Source organism: Protopterus annectens, chromosome 9.part0 (assembly GCF_019279795.1).
Source record: "Protopterus annectens isolate FY-2018-M chromosome 9.part0, PAN1.0, whole genome shotgun sequence".
Taxonomy (NCBI): domain Eukaryota; kingdom Metazoa; phylum Chordata; order Ceratodontiformes; family Protopteridae; genus Protopterus; species Protopterus annectens.
In genome coordinates, this window is record NC_056743.1 from 57,221,828 (window position 1) to 57,241,649 (window position 19,822).

The following is a 19,822-nucleotide window of genomic DNA, read 5'->3' on the forward strand; positions in this document are numbered from 1 at the left end:
CAGAGAAAGCCCACCACTTTGGCATTGTTTGAATCATCTACGTGGAGTATAATATTAGCTCTTAGTTGGGACTCAAACCCCTGACCTCCAGCATACTGTGCTGGTGTCACTGCCACTAGACCAAAACTACGTGAAGGTTTGCACAGAGAGTTAAGGCTATGAGCTGTTAGAGATCTAGTTCCTGTGGTACAGAGTTTTATTCTCTCAGTCTTCATTTGCCTAATGTGTGACCTTGAGCAAGTCACTAAATCAGACAGCGCTTGGAGGCAACAGGGAATTTGGGGGATAATCCTCTGAACTGCAAGTCTAGATTCAAAACGTTGAGATGGGGATGTAAAAAATTTCTCTCCTGACGGGTCAGCAATGGTTTGTTCTTGTATGGACAAAGAGCGAAGGATTGAGCACGTAATGGGTGGGTGCAACGTGATGGATGAGACAGGTCTGGTATACGAGGACACATTTATGAACCCATGAGAAGGCACTGGACAGATAGGTGTTGAGTTTTCCCTTCAGAGCCTTATCCTTTCATCCTTTCATTTGGGAAACCCCTGCGTGGTGATTAAGGTCGAATTACAGAGACACACACAAAAATATTAATATGTGCAGCCTCAACAATAAATAAGCTCCAAGACATTACTCAAAAATCTTTCTCCTCTGTAGAAACTTGGCTCAGATAATCAAACCTCCTACTCAACCCCAAGAAAGCTAAGTTTGTGCTTTTCACCTCAAAAAGTTGCCAAAATCAAAAGCAATCTTTTACCATAAAGTCAGCAAATACTACTGTCATTGAAACTATAACTCACAGTAAACTTCTAGGCATTATAATAGATGACAGTCTCAAATGTGACCAGCATATACTGCACACCATTAAATCTACACACCAGAAACTGGGCTCCCTTTACAGGATCAATGGATTCCTTAGAGAGACTGCAAGAAAAACTCTAGCCACCGCCTTCTTATTGCTAACTGTCTTATATGCTGCTACTATCATAACAAACTTAAACAATACTCAAAGAAAGAAACTTGCCTCCTGCTACAATAAAATAGCCAACTTGGCCACCAGTCTCCCTCACAGGACCCACCATTGCCATACCTTAAAGCAATTAAACTGGCTTGAATTACACAGCTACCTAACATATTCACAACTAACTACAGCACACAAACTTGTTCATCATCCAGAAAAATGCCCCACACTACAAAACTTGTTATTGCCCTACTGTCTAGCAAGGGACCTCCGTTCTAGTAACAAATTCTTACTACTCGCAAATAAGTCATATAATGTTGCAGGAGACTCGCTCCACTCCCAATATGTTGCTAAACTCTGGAACAATATCCCCACACAAATAAAACTCTCCAACAAACTCAGTAGTTTTAAACCACTGCTTAAACAACATCTTAACCAGTCCTGGACCTAAACATGCCCATCACAAGGTTAAGACTTTGTGTTCACCATACAATATTCTCCAAATACTCTCTTTAAACAGAGTACTCTCAACCTCTCACTGAAATGACAAAATCATTTTTATACTTAACTGCTGGCTATACAATGCACTAAGTTGCATGTGGCCTTTCTCTTTAGTAACGTCCACCACTGTAAAATCTGTAAGTTTAACTACTGTTTGTGTATAAATATAAATAGAAATGTAACTACTCTGTGTTTAACTGAAATGTAGTATAATGCAATGTAAGCAAATGCAGCTTTTCTCCCTGGGCCTCAACTAAAAATGTATATTACCAGTCAGACTTTTCCAATAAACAAAAACAATAAACAAATACATAAAAATACAAAGAAAGCCTTCTGCGTAGGCACTGTTATATATAATATCTTGGGGTAGGCAGGGTTGCCAGACGTTCCTATTTGGGCGGGACTGTCCCGAGATCAGCAGCCTGATCCCAAGTCCCGCCCTGCCGGTTTAAATCCTGGCCAGCCTCCGCTTTGTTTGGGTTTTTTTTTTTTGATTGTCCCGTATACCTGGCATACGGGCCAATCAAAAATTACTAAACACGGAGCTTCTTGTGTTCCGCATTAAACACGAGAAGCTCCGTGTTTGATTTTGATTGGCCCATATGCCGCATATCTGGCCAATCAAAAATCGCTAAACACGGAGCTACTTGTGTTGAATGTGGAACTGCAATGCATTAAACACGAGAAGCTCCGTGTTTAGTGCAGAGCTACTGAGCGAGCTCAGTTCTTTAATGTGGAACTGTGTTCCGCATTAAAGACCTTTTTTTTTTTTTATGGTCTTTCACTTGCCGTGAGAAACCTTCTTTTTTTTTTGTCCCTGGGGGACTGGAAATATGGCAACCCTGGGGGTAGGGAGCAACTGCTTGGAATATGAGAAGGACTGCCAGTACACTGATTTACAAACTGGACTTTGACCACACAGTTTTAACAGTCTACTCTTGAAAATGTCTCCCACCCAAGGAAGACATGTCTGGGATAACAGTGACTAGAGGGTAAGGGTACAGAACTGGTTGTCTAGAGTCAGATTGACATTGTTCAACCACTAAATGAGAAGTTTTGGAAGCTTTGGAAATGATCATGCATACAGTCATGGGAGCTGAAGCTTGACACTACTGCGTTCTTAAAGGCCACTGATGTCCTCTCAAGTTAAAGGATACATTGAAAATCGTCACTGACACCCCAAAAAGAACCAACAAGGACAAGTTCAAGAACAAGGACTGAGCATGCAATGGGTGAGTGCAATGTGATGGATGACATGAATATGGTACATGAGAGCACACCTGTGAACTGTGATGGGGGCATTAATGGCCTGTGCGGGCTTGGTGCTACTGTTAAGCTGCTCCCTAAGATTGTGATTCTGTATCCATGAAGAAAGGTCCTGTTAGACAGCAGACAACTGGCTAAGGTTGAACCACATACTATGGCAGAGGAAGACCCTGTGGATCCTCTTTTTAATAGGCACTGGACCTTGCTGTCACTAGGAAAAACCCTTTGCAGAAAAATCCTTGGCTCTAAGTACAATCATTGGCCCACTGGCAGCTGTCTTGAGGGAATGATCACTGGGACTGGGCTAGTCACAAGCATGGTCTGCAATTAACCCCGCATCGCCCAGTGTCAGTGTTAGGGAATGATCACTGGGACTGGGCTAGTCACAAGCATGGTCTGCAATTAACCCTGCATCGCCCAGTGTCAGTGTTAGGGAATGATCACTGGGACTGGGCTAGTCACAAGCATGGTCTGCAATTAACCCCGCATCGCCCAGTGTCAGTGTTAGGGAATGATCACTGGGACTGGGCTAGTCACAAGCATGGTCTGCAATTAACCCTGCATCGCCCAGTGTCAGTGTTAGGGAATGATCACTGGGACTGGGCTAGTCACAAGCATGGTCTGCAATTAACCCTGCATCGCCCAGTGTCAGTGTTAGGGAATGATCACTGGGACTGGGCTAGTCACAAGCATGGTCTGCAATTAACCCTGCATCGCCCAGTGTCAGTGTTAGGGAATGATCACTGGGACTGGGCTAGTCACAAGCATGGTCTGCAATTAACCCTGCATCGCCCAGTGTCAGTGTTAGGGAATGATCACTGGGACTGGGCTAGTCACAAGCATGGTCTGCAATTAACCCCGCATCGCCCAGTGTCAGTGTTAGGGAATGATCACTGGGACTGGGCTAGTCACAAGCATGGTCTGCAATTAACCCTGCATCGCCCAGTGTCAGTGTTAGGGAATGATCACTGGGACTGGGCTAGTCACAAGCATGGTCTGCAATTAACCCTGCATCGCCCAGTGTCAGTGTTAGGGAATGATCACTGGGACTGGGCTAGTCACAAGCATGGTCTGCAATTAACCCTGCATCGCCCAGTGTCAGTGTTAGGGAATGATCACTGGGACTGGGCTAGTCACAAGCATGGTCTGCAATTAACCCTGCATCGCCCAGTGTCAGTGTTAGGGAATGATCACTGGGACTGGGCTAGTCACAAGCATGGTCTGCAATTAACCCTGCATCGCCCAGTGTCAGTGTTAGGGAATGATCACTGGGACTGGGCTAGTCACAAGCATGGTCTGCAATTAACCCTGCATCGCCCAGTGTCAGTGTTAGGGAATGATCACTGGGACTGGGCTAGTCACAAGCATGGTCTGCAATTAACCCTGCATCGCCCAGTGTCAGTGTTAGGGAATGATCACTGGGACTGGGCTAGTCACAAGCATGGTCTGCAATTAACCCTGCATCGCCCAGTGTCAGTGTTAGGGAATGATCACTGGGACTGGGCTAGTCACAAGCATGGTCTGCAATTAACCCTGCATCGCCCAGTGTCAGTGTTAGGGAATGATCACTGGGACTGGGCTAGTCACAAGCATGGTCTGCAATTAACCCTGCATCGCCCAGTGTCAGTGTTAGGGAATGATCACTGGGACTGGGCTAGTCACAAGCATGGTCTGCAATTAACCCTGCATCGCCCAGTGTCAGTGTTAGGGAATGATCACTGGGACTGGGCTAGTCACAAGCATGGTCTGCAATTAACCCTGCATCGCCCAGTGTCAGTGTTAGGGAATGATCACTGGGACTGGGCTAGTCACAAGCATGGTCTGCAATTAACCCCGCATCGCCCAGTGTCAGTGTTAGGGAATGATCACTGGGACTGGGCTAGTCACAAGCATGGTCTGCAATTAACCCTGCATCGCCCGTGTCAGTGTTAGGGAATGATCACTGGGACTGGGCTAGTCACAAGCATGGTCTGCAATTAACCCTGCATCGCCCAGTGTCAGTGTTAGGGAATGATCACTGGGACTGGGCTAGTCACAAGCATGGTCTGCAATTAACCCTGCATCGCCCAGTGTCAGTGTTAGGGAATGATCACTGGGACTGGGCTAGTCACAAGCATGGTCTGCAATTAACCCTGCATCGCCCAGTGTCAGTGTTAGGGAATGATCACTGGGACTGGGCTAGTCACAAGCATGGTCTGCAATTAACCCTGCATCGCCCAGTGTCAGTGTTAGGGAATGATCACTGGGACTGGGCTAGTCACAAGCATGGTCTGCAATTAACCCTGCATCGCCCAGTGTCAGTGTTAGGGAATGATCACTGGGACTGGGCTAGTCACAAGCATGGTCTGCAATTAACCCTGCATCGCCCAGTGTCAGTGTTAGGGAATGATCACTGGGACTGGGCTAGTCACAAGCATGGTCTGCAATTAACCCTGCATCGCCCAGTGTCAGTGTTAGGGAATGATCACTGGGACTGGGCTAGTCACAAGCATGGTCTGCAATTAACCCTGCATCGCCCAGTGTCAGTGTTAGGGAATGATCACTGGGACTGGGCTAGTCACAAGCATGGTCTGCAATTAACCCTGCATCGCCCAGTGTCAGTGTTAGGGAATGATCACTGGGACTGGGCTAGTCACAAGCATGGTCTGCAATTAACCCTGCATCGCCCAGTGTCAGTGTTAGGGAATGATCACTGGGACTGGGCTAGTCACAAGCATGGTCTGCAATTAACCCTGCATCGCCCAGTGTCAGTGTTAGGGAATGATCACTGGGACTGGGCTAGTCACAAGCATGGTCTGCAATTAACCCTGCATCGCCCAGTGTCAGTGTTAGGGAATGATCACTGGGACTGGGCTAGTCACAAGCATGGTCTGCAATTAACCCTGCATCGCCCAGTGTCAGTGTTAGGGAATGATCACTGGGACTGGGCTAGTCACAAGCATGGTCTGCAATTAACCCTGCATCGCCCAGTGTCAGTGTTAGGGAATGATCACTGGGACTGGGCTAGTCACAAGCATGGTCTGCAATTAACCCTGCATCGCCCAGTGTCAGTGTTAGGGAATGATCACTGGGACTGGGCTAGTCACAAGCATGGTCTGCAATTAACCCTGCATCGCCCAGTGTCAGTGTTAGGGAATGATCACTGGGACTGGGCTAGTCACAAGCATGGTCTGCAATTAACCCTGCATCGCCCAGTGTCAGTGTTAGGGAAGTACCTCTTCTAAGCTCATCATCATCTGCTGAAGAGGAGTACAGGTGGAACTTGAGCCTCACTAGGCAAGGATGAGATGGCTGCACATAAGAATAGATGACTATTTCAGAAATTAACATCCCTCTACGATGGCATGATGAATGCCTATTCCCCTCATTTCTTTGCCCTTCAGACTTTGCTTCAACAAGGTCTTTTGGCTATATGTGGCTACCTTCTGCTGTTCCATTTCTGAGAAAGGTTAATGTGCAAGGTAGGCCATAGGTTTCTGCCTCTGACATCTGTGATTGGCCTCACAGTGATGCCTCACATCACGCTCCTCTTCCAAGCAGGTACTCCCAGCAGCTCTTCACATCATTTTCTGCTGACAGGCAGGCGCTTATGGCAGTACTTCTCATCATATTTTTCTCTCCATGCAGGCATGTACAGCAATGGCTTACATCATGCCCTTCTCCTACGTAGGCACTTACGGCAGTGCCCAATCTCATGTTCCTATTCCAGGCTGGCACTTATAGCAGGCCTTTACATCATGCTCTATTTCAGGCAGGCACTTATGGTAGCACTTGACATGCTGTTCTCTCAGGCAGGCACTTATGGCAGTGACATACATCATGCCTTTCTCCAGGCTGGCAATTATGGCAGTGCCCAATCTCACAATGATTGGATGCACTATTGAATTTGTACTATAAGTAGCTAGTGCTTTACTCTGTTTTTTGATCTGAAGAAGCTATATGCGAAAGCGCTCATCTGTGTTTTATTCTTTACATTAAACTACGATTTGGATCTACCTCTGCTGTGAACCACTGGTTGTATTTCTCATTTTTACTTCTTGATTTTGTTTGCTTTTACACACCAGTGTTCTTTTTTTCCCCAACATTGTTTGTTTTTGGATTTGTATCAGTAAATGAAATGAGTAGAAGCATCATTACTGCATTTGGTACAATTCAAGCATGGTTGTTATGTTTGGTACCTTGTTCCATAGTTTTTATCATAAACACATGACACATGATAATCCCACTTGATGAGTTGCACTAATGCAGATAATACCGGAGTAATACAACTCTTTTTTTTTCCTACAGGTCAGAACTTTTGTAATCAATATGACCCACAAACAGAGTGTTATGCCATTGCTGGTTTTGGCAATAATGACGTGTTTGATGGAAACAGAAGGTGCCGGAACACATCACCTCTGTGGTTCTCATTTAGTGGAAGCATTGTTCTTTGTTTGTGGAGACAGAGGATTCTTCTCCACACATGGAAGAGGAAAAAGAGACAAGACAACAGGTGAGCTTTAAAAATGCTCTGCAAATGGGCTCCCAAAATAAAATTATTTTTAATTTTCTTCTTTGTTTGCATAAAATAGCACTGACAAACAGAATGACAGACACCACCAACATTTGCATTTGTTCATGAATAAATGTGAATAATACATATGGCTACATACATGAGCACACACATATGTCTACACCTGCCTACACATATGTCACGTGCACATGTTTACTCACAACCACACATGCCTAAAGAAAGACACACAGATAAACACACCCACACATACATACACGCAGACACACACACACACACACACACACATATATATATATATGTACATACACACACGTATATATATATATATATATATATATATATATATATATATATACACACACACACACACACACACACACACACACACACACACACACACACACACACACACACGTGTATACATATATATATATATATATATATATATATATATGGATCTACTCTTTTATTGAATTTACGTTTCAACGAAACGTAAATCCGCGAATGCATTTACACAAAAGTACGTTTCAATGAAAACGCACTTTCATGTAAATCCATGAAAAAAAACACTTAAAACACTTTTATGCAGGGGGCAAGCCCCCTGCACCCCCCATGTGGGGGGCTGTGGCCCCCACACCCCCCTACTTTAATATTCTCACTCAGAGATCGCACTACAGTGAGGAAAAGGGAATGTTCCCTCATCCCCCACTGTACTACGATCTCAACAACAGTCCACTTAGTTGTACATTAACACTAAACGTTGATGTACAACTAAGTTAACAAGCAAACTGCATGTTTTTCTTTATTTAACTAATTTATTTTTTGTTTTACCTACTTATTTACGCAAATGTGCGTTTTCGATAAAATGCACGTTTGCGCAAATCCACTCGCGAATTTCACGTTTCAGTGAAACGGAAATTTGCCAAAATCAAGTAGATCCATATATATATATATATATATATATATATATATATATATATACACACACACACACACACACACACACACACACACACACACACATATAAAGCACCAAGAAAAACTGCACTCTGAAAATTCAATGAAGTAAAAATATTTCATTATTTCAGTGGATGCAGACCTCCATTATCCAAGTTTTCATCTGAAGGCTTTCTCGATATCGTGAGATTATAGCCCTTATATTTTTATACAGCCGTAACCTAATAAGCAACAATCAATTCAAATTCCAAGGCTAAATACAAAACTCTTATAAATGAAGTAACATCCAGCTGTAACCAAACCCTTATTTCTAACACAATACTGGCATCCAGTGGACAATTGAAACATTACAATCAACTTAAACATTGCCATGTCAATATTTATTTATTTGACATTTGTTTACTGAGAAAGTCCAACAGGGTGGGTGCTCATTTCCAGTGCAGGCTTGAGGGGGGAAAAGCTCCAGAGACGCTTAGCATATTACATAAGCTTATTACAGAGCAACAATGAATGTTTTTGCATACAATGAAGAATGTACAATAATAGGTTCATTGGTAGGTACCAGGCTATCGCCCCAAGGGCTTAAGTAAGCCTAGCCAACAAGGTTCCCTGGCTTACGCCACCCAAGAAAGTTATTTTCCTGTGTCCCTGTCGAGCACAGCCATAGAAGTGATCCCCAGGGTGTATTTCCTATTTCCCATTCACTCATCAAGATTTTTCTTGAAGAGTGCTAATGAGGAACTTTGCTTGACATAGATGGGTAGCTTGTTCCAGGGTATGGGAAGTCTCTGGGAGAGGACTCTATCCCTCCAGCATGTCCTGTTTATTGTGGTGACAAGATTTAGGTCCTTAGAGTGTGTAGCTCAGAGGGATTGGGATTTCTTTAGGTGTAGCATGTCCAACAGCTCTGGGTTTAACATAGCTTCATATGTTAGGCAGAGATCTCCTCAGAGTAGGTGATATGTTACGGAGTAAAGCTGGAGGTTTTTGAGACGGTCAGTGTAGGGCATCGGTTTGAGGCCAGTAATCCTCTTTGTGAGGTACTTCTGTGACCTTTCCAGCTGCTGCAGATGACTTGTGAAGTATATTCCAAAAGGGGTGTTGTACTCTATAATGGGTCTAATGAGTGTCGAGTAGAGGGGGACAATGACTTCTTTTTTCCTGGATGAGAACCCTTTTGTGATGAGGTGTGCCACGTAGAAGGATTTACTGACTACTGTGGCAATGTTATTATCAAAGGAGAGACTACTGTCCACCTGGCTCCCAAGGTCTCTTATCACACATTCGGCGTTAAGTAGACTGCCGCCTATGTGGTAGTTCATGGGTACAGAGTTTTGGGGATGACAATGCACTTTTTGGCATTGAGCTTGAGGCCATGGCTCTGATACCAGGCATCTGTCTCAGTGAGGCCCTTCTGTAGGATAAAACACAAACGGCCAGCAAAGAGGTTCCAACGCTTTATTACATCAAGGAGTGGACATAAAAATGTCCAAATCAACAGTCCAACATCAATTCAAACCGGTTTCGGCATAAAACCTTCCTCAGTGAAGCTAGTATGTAAAAAAATATGCCAACCTTGCATAAAGCACACTTTATATATAGTGATACATGATTGGTCAACCAATCATGTTAGTTGTTATAATTTTGGTTAACATGAAATCTTTTACTTCTCATAAATCTACACTTTATACAAGCATCAAAATGATGTACATTGAACAACAAAATCAAATATGAAAATAGTAACAATAACATAGTATACACTATCTGTAGTTACATCAAAGATATGGGACAAAAATATAAATGAATGTAACTAGATCAATAGTCATATAGACATCCACTAGGTATCAAAAAAATAAAAATAGAAATAAAAAGTCTTACTGGATATAATTTAAACAGGTCATATTAAATTCAACAAAAGTATATAATGATGAAAAAGGGGGTATATATGGTGTATACCTGCTGCTTGTCTTAATCAAAAGAAGTTTAACTATATGAGGAAGTATACAGTTAACCACAATATATTTTATAATAATAATATATTAAATACTGATAAACATCTGTGAGCCATTAGTGTTGTGTACCAATAGGACAACAACGCCTAGAAGAACTATACTTCATAAGTGATCATTAAGACCTGGAGAAAACAAGGCTCCAAGATGAATTATCAAATATTTTTCTTTAAAGGTGAGTGTATTCTCCCAACCTTGTTGATGGCTTCTGTCCCCCACTATTCGGTCAATGACAGTAAACATGAAATTAGCTGTAGGATGTTTGAGTGTGTGTTGATACAAGGCATTTGTAGTTTTCTTATTCCTTATATTGCTCCTGTGTTAACCAATCCTAATCCTAAGTGAGCGTGATGTTTTGCCTACATAAAAGGATGAACACTGACATGTGGCAGTTAAGAGTTTTTTATATTGGAGGTAGGTACAGGAGAAAAATAGAAGGCAGTGGGGAGATTACTAGTTGGAGGGGAGGGGGTTGTGTTGTTTAGCTAGTGATAGTATGGTTTGTGTGAAGTGTGTGTTGAATGAGGTAGCAATATTTTCAGAGGAGTGAGGGATGTTAGGAGGAGGGGTACTGACTTTACCTGAGTGGAGGATGGAGTTTATGGAGGACCGGAATTGTTTGGGGCTGTGTTGGGAGGAGTCTAGGGCAGACTGGTAGTATTGGAATTTGTCCTGTTTTATTAGCTTTTTGACTCTATTGCGTAGTTCTAGGAATTTCTGTCTAGTTGAGGGGGTTTTGGTTTTGTGCCAGTGCTCCCAGGCTTTACCCCTGTTTTTCATTTCTGACTTAGTGGTTTTCTGCAGCCATGGGGAGGGTTGTGCTTTGGTTCTGGAAAGTCTTATGGGGGCATGGTAATTAAGGATACTCCGGAAGGTAGTATAAAAAATTCAACTGCGTCATCAAGACTGAGGTACTTTAGAGTATGCCAGTTACATTCTTTGAGGGGATGAAATGAATGTGAGTGGGTTAGTTTAGTTTTTTATGTATTTGACGGTAGATGACAGGTTTAGCTTGGCACAGGTATTTTTTGAGTAGGAATGTTGGGGAGTGATCACTGAGGCTATCTGATAAGTAGCCTGTTATATATATGACTGGAGGCTCTTACTGACTAGTATCCAATCCAGGGTAGTGTGCTTGCTGGAGTTTTTATTTATCCTGGTTGGCGATTGGACTAGTTGGGTGAAGCCATGAAGGTTTACATGATGGGTTGGATGGTTGCCAGAACAGGACTGCCAGTCAATATTGAAATCACCTAAAATTATAGTTTCTTGGGGGAGATGGTGGGTAGACCAGCTGAGGAGGTTTTCTAGTGGAGGGATGTTTTGGCCAGGTGGAAAGTAGCATCCAATTATGTTGATGGTTTTGTTTTGGTTTATTCTGAGGTTGGTATATATTATTTCTTCATTGCCTATTTGTGGAGCTGATGATTTTAAGATCTGGATGTTTAGATGCTGTTTAAATATTATAGCTACACCGCCTCCTTTCTTGTTTAGCATACTCTTACTATGCTGTAACCGGTAGGGAGGATTTGCTCACAGGTAATGTGAGGTTTTAGCCAGGTTTCTGTCAGGATGACTATATCTGGAGAGTACGCGTCTATGGTGGCATGGAGTTCATGGACTTTGCTGGATATACTTCTAATATTCAGGCTTAGTAGAAGGAAGTCACTTGGCTTTCTATTGGCTGTGATATGGGAGAAGTTGTGGCTTCTAGTCTGATTATGAGGATTGGGGTTGGAGATGGTAGGGCCAGGTTTGGGGTGGATGGCTCCACTTAGGGCTAGTTTTGATATGCATGAGGTTATTAGTTTTCTCAGTTTTTGAATGTGTTTGTTTATTAGGGAAACTTTATGATTGTGCTCTGTTGGTAATAGGTATGGTGTGAGGGTTACTATGTTAAGTTGTAGGGATGCTTTATGTTTGAGTAATATAGTTGGTAGAATATGCGGGGGGTGCATAGGGATGGTTCTTGAATTGGTGGGAGGGGAGCTGACTGAGGGTGAGACATGAGTGGTGGTGTGAGTAGTAGTACAGTGGTAGTTGTTGAGTGGGGGAATGATGGAGCTTTGGTAGGATGTAAGATATGCAAGGAGAGCGCATGCAGTGAGCATAGGTAAGCTATGCTTCTACATGTTAGCTGAGGAGGAGTGATAGTAGTGGGAAGATGGAGGAGGTAGTGTTGGGTTTAGCGCCATGGTTGGCTATTGGAAAGATGGGAGGGGCTTGTGAGTGTAATAAAGGTAGGAACACTGGGGGTGGGAGGAGGCTGGAAACAATCAGGTAACAGAGTAAACTAATACATGAACATATGATAGTGAATGTGGAGACTCAGGTGGGTACCCTGTATTTCCACAAACTATCAGTTAGCTGTGCCCCAGCTCAGGCAGTTTTAATAAGTTCTATGGCAAAGCCAAGCATTGAGGTGCTCAAAGGGTGGTTGTAGTTTTAAAAATGGTGCCTGCCACAGGTAATATTTATTAACTTTGGGACTGGCTTAAGGTAATAAACAGGGAAGGGGGAGAACAAGGGTGTGAGCAGGCAGTTATTTTGTATTGCTGCTAATGAGGCAAAGCAAAGACAAGTTTGTGTTTAAGAAAGAATCAGAATTGACCAAGGACTGCTCTGAAACTGTAAGTCATTTCTTAATCATTTCTCAGGTGGAAAACCAGGATAACCTTGTATCAGTAGGCTAATGCAGTCTCAGTTTAAATTAACAAACACACAGTATTTAGCAGTTAGGGATACTATTTGCTAACAGAAGGAAATAAGACAGAAAATGGAAGATGAGTGAGTGAGAGTGTGTGTGTGTGTGTGTGTGTGTGTGTGTGTGTGTGTGTGTGTGTGTGTGTGTGTGTGTGTGTCTGTGGAGGGGGCTGCTTACAAGCCAAAGCAGAGTGCTCTCCAGGGGAAAATTAATATTGGCTCAAACAGGTAGACACATACTCAAAGTTAAGAAATATCACGTTAAACTCAACCAATAAATAACAAATAACACAAAAGACCAGGAACAGGCTGTCCTCTTCACTAAAAAACGTTGTTTTATTTACTTGAAGTGCGTTTATTCCAGTACACTTTTCGTCGGTAGCATATATCCGACTTCTTCAGAAGTTAAAACAAGAATCAAAGAACAACAGGAGTTCAGCAATACATATGCTAACTTAGTTAATTAGTGGGTTGGTCCTTCCCTTCATTAGCAATTTGTTGCTATGGTAAATCAATTGCTTTACTATTTTCCTACCACTTTGTCCCATTTGTCTTTAAACCAGGGCACTATAAGCCCATCGAGTGGTGTACAGTGTGCCTTTTACTGAGCAGCTAGAAGGTTAGTTAGCAGCACACGAAAGTAGCAGAATAGCAAAGTATCAACATATGTTAATAAAATACAAGTTACAAACTAAAATCATTAAAAGTACCACACAAATTTAATAACGCTAGTTTTACCAAGCTGGTTCTACCTCAGGAGGAGTCAACTTGGTAAATTAATTTACATCCCCCTGTATACTATACTTATCATAGATTAAAAAGTCTAGAATCGATAGGGTGTACATAAAAATATGTTACGAGTGAAAAAAGAGGTCCAACGGTATCCCATACGACCGTTTAATCACCTATTGTACTCATACAAGTTGAACGGAACCAGACGTCTTGTGTCCAAAGGCACTAACATTTAATCGTACCACAGCATTAAGTACTAAGGTTATTACTCACGATGTGGGGAATGGCCACTTTTTAAGAACCGGGCCAGTCCAATACAACAGTCAACATACTGCCGGCATTATTGAGCAGAGGGAACCACACTTAGAAAGTCTACAATATGTGACGGGTTTTGGTTTCTAGGTCAACACTTTAAATTCCCCACACTTAATAAACAATTAACATTTTTTAATTAGAGTAACATTTAGTGACGACTTATGCCTTTGGACACAAGATGTCTAACATAATTCAACATAAATAAGCATATACAGTTGTAAAACACTTACTGGAGAGACACCGAGCTCCTCATGGGGCCCGTAGTAGAGTGGATTGTAGTTTTAAAAATAATGCCTGCCACAGGTAATATTTATTAACTTTGGGATTGGCTTAAGGTAATAAACAGGGAAGGAGGTGGGGGAGAACAAGGTGTGAGCAGACAGTTCTTTTGTACTGCTGCTAATGTGCCAAAGCAAGGACAAGTTTGTGTTTAAGAAAGAATCAGAATTGACCAAGAACTGCTCTGAAACTGTAAGTCATTTCTTAACCATTTCTCAGGTGGAAAACCAGGATAACCTTGTATCAGTAGGCTACTGTGGTCTCAGTTTAAATTAACAAACACAGAGTATTTATCAGTTATGGATACTATTTGCTAACAGAAGGGAATAAGAGAGAAAATAGAAGATGAGTGAGTGTGTGTGTGTGTGTAGGGGGGGGGGGGGGCTGCTTACAAGCTCTCCAGGGGATAATGAATATTAGCTCAAACAGGTAGACACATACTCAAAGTTAACTTTAGCTGTTTGCAGACAGTTCAGACCCGGACTGCCCTTTTCATATAAGAATGATAAAGGTGGTACCGCAGTTGAATACTTAAGAGTGGTGTTAGGTCTAAGAAAAAGAGTACAGAGAGGAGTAGGCACTTTTGAGATGGTAAAGATATATTATAAAGATTACAAAAAACAAACTGAGCAAATAGCTACTGCATACAGGAAAAAGATGTCTTGAACCAACTACTAATATATGCAGATAGTAAGCCAAATGAACAAACATCAGTGAGAAGGGACCACAGCTGACAGTTATGCAGTCACAGATAAAATATAGCGTGCAGCATTCTGCCATGGGTCTCTAATGTGATTCTATCCACCAGTAACAGCACAATTATATAGAAATAATTGGACACCACTATGAGCTGTCTACACACAACACATACCTGAACCACATTAGTGAACAAGGTGCAGCTATGCAAATAGACCATACTATTATACTAAAAACAACTTGGTGCAGACAAACAAAATGCTAGCATGCCATAGTAACTTCCAGTAATAAAGCATAAATCATATAAGATGTCTGACACAATTCAAAATAAATAAGCATATGCAATTGTAAAACACTCACTGGAGAGACATCGAGCTTATCATGGGGCCTGTAGCACAGTGAATTGTAGTTTTAAAAATGTTGCCTGCCACAGGTAATATTTATTAACTTTGGGATTGGCTTAAGGTAATAAACAGGTAAGGGGGAGGGGAGAACAAGGGTGTGAGCAGGAAGATCTTTTGCACTGCTGACAATGAGCCAAAGGAAAGACAAGTTTGTGTTTAAGAACCAATCAGAATTGACCAAGGACTTCTCTGAAACTGTAAGTAATTTCTTAACCATTTCTCAGGTGGAAAAACAGGATAACCTTGTATCAGTAGGCTACTGTGGACTCAGTTTAAATGAACAAACACACAATATTGATCAGTTATGGATACTATTTGCTAACAGAAGGGAATGAGAGAGAAAATGGAAGATGAGTGTGTGTGTGTGTGTGTGTGGGGGGGGGGGGCTGCTTACAAGCCAAAGCAGAGTGCTCCCCAGGGGATAATGAATATTGGCTCAAACAGGTAGACACATACTCAAAGTTAACTTTAGCTGTTTGCAGACAGTTCAGACTCAGACTGCGCTTTTCTTATAAGAATGATAAAGGTGGTAACGCAGTTGAATACTTAAGAGTGGTGTTAGGTCTAGAAAAGAAGAGTACAGAGAGGAGTAAACACTTTTGAGATGGTAAAGATATAGTATAAAGATTACAAAAAAGAAACTGAGCAAATAGCTACTGCAGACAGGAAAAAATATCTTGAACCAACTATGTGTATATGCAGATACTGAGCCAACTGGAAAAACATCAGTGAGAAGGGACCACAGCTGACAGTTATGCAGTCACAGATAAAAATATAGTGAGCAGCACTCTGTCCTGGGTCTCTAATGTGATTCTATTCACCAGTAGCAGAAAAAGTGTATAGAAATAATTGGACATCATTATGAGCTGTCTACACACAACACATATACATGAATAACATTAGTGAACAAGGGGCAGCTATGCAAATAGACCATAATATTATACTGAAAACAACTTGGTGCAGACAAACAAAATGCTAGCATGCCATAGTAACTTCCTGTAATAAGGCATAAATCATATTAGATGTCTAACACAATTCAACATAAATAAGCCTATAAAGATGTAAAACACTTACTGGAAAGACATTGAGCTCCTCATGGGGCCTGTAGCAGATTGGATTGTAGTTTTAAAAATGGCTTCTGCTACAGGTAATATTCATTAACTTTGGGATTCGCTTAAGGTAATAAACAGAGAAGGGGGTAAACAAGGGTGTGAGCAGGCAATTCTTTTGTACTGCTGCTAATCAGCCAAAGCAAAGACAAGTTTGTGTTTAAGAAACAATCAGAAATGACCAAGAACTGCTCTGAAAATGTAAGTCATTTCTTAGCTATTTCTCATGTGGGAAAACAAGATAACCTTGTATCAGTAGGCTACTGTGGACTCAGTTTAAATTAACAAACACACAGTATTGATCAGTTATGGATACTATTTGCTAACAGAAGGGAATGAGAGAGAAAATGGAAGATGTGTGTGTGTGTGTGTGGGGGGGCTGCTTACAACGAAAGCAGAGTGCTCCCCAGGGGAAAATGAATATTGGCTCAAACAGGTAGACACATACTCAAAGTTAACTTTAGCTGTTTGCAGACAGCTCAGACCTGGACTGCGCTTTTCTTATAACAATGATAAAGGTGGTAACGCAGTTAAATACTTAAGAGTGGTGTTAGGTCTAGAAAAGAAGAGTACAGAGAGGAGTAAACACTTTTGAGATGGTAAAGATATATTATAAAGATTACAAAAAACAAACTAAGCAAATAGCTACTGCATACAAAAAAAATGTCTTGAACCAACTACTAGTATATGCAGATACTGAGCCAATAGGAAAAACATCTGTGAGAAGGAACCATAGCTGACAGTTATACAGTCACAGATAAAAATATAGTGAGCAGCACTCTGTCATGGGTCTCTAATGTGATTCTATCCACCAGTAACGGCACAATTATATAGAATTAATTAGACACCAGTATGAGCTGTCTACACACAACAAATATACCTGAATAACATTAGTGAACAAGGTGCAGCTATGCAAAAAGCCATGCTATTATACCAAAAACAACTTGGTGCAGACAAGCAAAATGCTAGCATGCCATAGTAACTTCCAGTAATAAAGCATTAATCATATTACATGTCGAACATAATTCAACATAAATAAGCATATACAGTTGTAAAACAGTTAATGGAGAGACACTGAGCTCCTCATAAGGTCTGTAGCAGAGTGGATTGTAGTTTTAAACATGGTCCCTGCCACAGGTAATATTTATTAACTTTGGGATTGGCTTAAGGTAATAAACAGGGAAGGAGGTGGAGGAGAACAAGGTGTGAGCAGGCAGTTCTTTTGTACTGCTGCTAATGAGTCAAAGCAAAGACAAGTTTGTGTTTAAGAAACAATCACAATTGACCAAGGACTGCTCTGAAACTGTAAGTCATTTCTTAACCATTCCTCATGTGGAAAAACAGGATAACCTTGTATCAGTAGGCTACTGTGGTCTCAGTTTAAATTAACAAACACAGAGTATTTATCAGTTATGGATACTATTTGCTAACAGAAGGGAATAAGAGAGAAAATAGAAGATGAGTGAGTGTGTGTGTGTGTGTGTGGGGGCTGCTTACAAGCCAAAGCAGAGTGCTCCCCAGGGGATAATGAATATTGGCTCAATCAGGTAGACACATACTCAAAGTTAACTTTAGCTGTTTGCAGACAGTTCAGACCCAGACTGCGCTTTTCTTATAAGAATGATAAAGGTGGTAACGCAGTTGAATACTTAAGAGTGGTGTTAGGTCTAGAAAAGAAGAGTACAGAGAGGAGTAAACACTTTTGAGATGGTAAAGATATAGTATAAAGATTACAAAAAAGAATCTGAGCAAATAGCTACTGCACACAGGAAAAAATATCTTGAACCAACTATGCGTATATGCAGATACTGAGCCAACTGGAAAAACATCAGTGAGAAGGGACCACAGCTGACAGTTATGCAGTCACAGATAAAAATATAGCGAGCAGCACTCTGTCCTGGGTCTCTAATGTGATTCTATTCACCAGTAGCAGAAAAAGTGTATAGAAATAATTGGATGCCATTATGAGCTGTCTACACACAACACATATACATGAATAACATTAGTGAACAAGGGGCAGCTATGCAAATAGACCATAATATTATACTGAAAACAACTTGGTGCAGACAAACAAAATGCTAGCATGCCATAGTAACTTCCTGTAATAAGGCATAAATCATATTAGATGTCTAACACAATTCGACATAAATAAGCCTATAAAGATGTAAAACACTTACTGGAAAGACATTGAGCTCCTCATGGGGCCTGTAGCAGATTGGATTGTAGTTTTAAAAATGGCTTCTGCTACAGGTAATATTCATTAACTTTGGGACTGGCTTAAGGTAATAAACAGAGAAGGGGAACAAGGGTGTGAGCAGGCAATTCTTTTGTACTGCTGCTAATGAGCCAAAGCAAAGACAAGTTTGTGTTTAAGAAACAATCAGAAATGACCAAGAACTGCTCTGAAAATGTAAGTCATTTCTTAGCTATTTCTCATGTGGGAAAACAAGATAACCTTGTATCAGTAGGCTACTGTGGACTCAGTTTAAATTAACAAACACACAGTATTGATCAGTTATGGATACTATTTGCTAACAGAAGGGAATGAGAGAGAAAATGGAAGATGGGGGCTGCTTACAACCAAAGCAGAGTGCTCCCCAGGGGAAAATGAATATTGGCTCAAACAGGTAGACACATACTCAAAGTTAACTTTATCTATTTGCAGAGAGTTCAGACCCGAACTGTGCTTTTCTTATAACAATGATAAAGGTGGTAACGCAGTTGAATACTTAAGAGTGGTGTTAGGTCTAGAAAAGAAGAGTACAGAGAGGAGTAAACACTTTTGAGATGGTAAAGATATATTATAAAGATTACAAAAAAACAACTAAGCAAATAGCTACTGCATACAAAAAAAATGTCTTGAACCAACTACTAGTACTGAGCCAATAGGAAAAACATCTGTGAGAAGGAACCATAGCTGACAGTTATGCAGTCACAGATAAAAATATAGTGAGCAGCACTCTGTCATGGGTCTCTAATGTGATTCTAGCCACCAGTAACAGCACAATTATATAGAAATAATTAGAGCTAGCTGTCTACACACAACACATATACATGAATAACATTAGTGAACAAGGTGCAGCTATGCAAATAGACCATAATATTATACTAAAAACAGCTTGGTGCAGACAAACAAAATGCTAGCATGCCGTAGTAACTTCTAGTAATAAAGCAGAAATCATATTAGATGTCTAACACAATTCAACATAAATAACCATATACAGTTGTAAAACACTTACTGGAGAGACACTGAGCTCTTCATGAGGCCTGTAGCAGAGTGGATTGTAGTTTTAAAAATGGTGCCTGCTACAGGTAATATTTATTAACTTTGGGATTGGCTTAAGGTAATAAACAGGGAAAGTGGAGCGGGAGAA

The 19,822-nt window shown here is 41.3% G+C and overlaps 1 protein-coding gene across 1 annotated transcript in view; it reads left to right on the top strand.

Annotated features, from left to right (window-relative positions):
• LOC122811032 (insulin-like) overlaps positions 1–19,822 on the top strand; it is a 297,068-nt gene that overhangs the window by 208,451 nt on the left and 68,795 nt on the right. The window contains exon 2 of the mRNA XM_044082553.1: positions 7,019–7,223. Coding sequence (XP_043938488.1) covers positions 7,040–7,223 — 184 coding nt within the window. The 5' untranslated portion in view covers positions 7,019–7,039. The remainder of the gene's footprint in view (positions 1–7,018; positions 7,224–19,822) is intronic.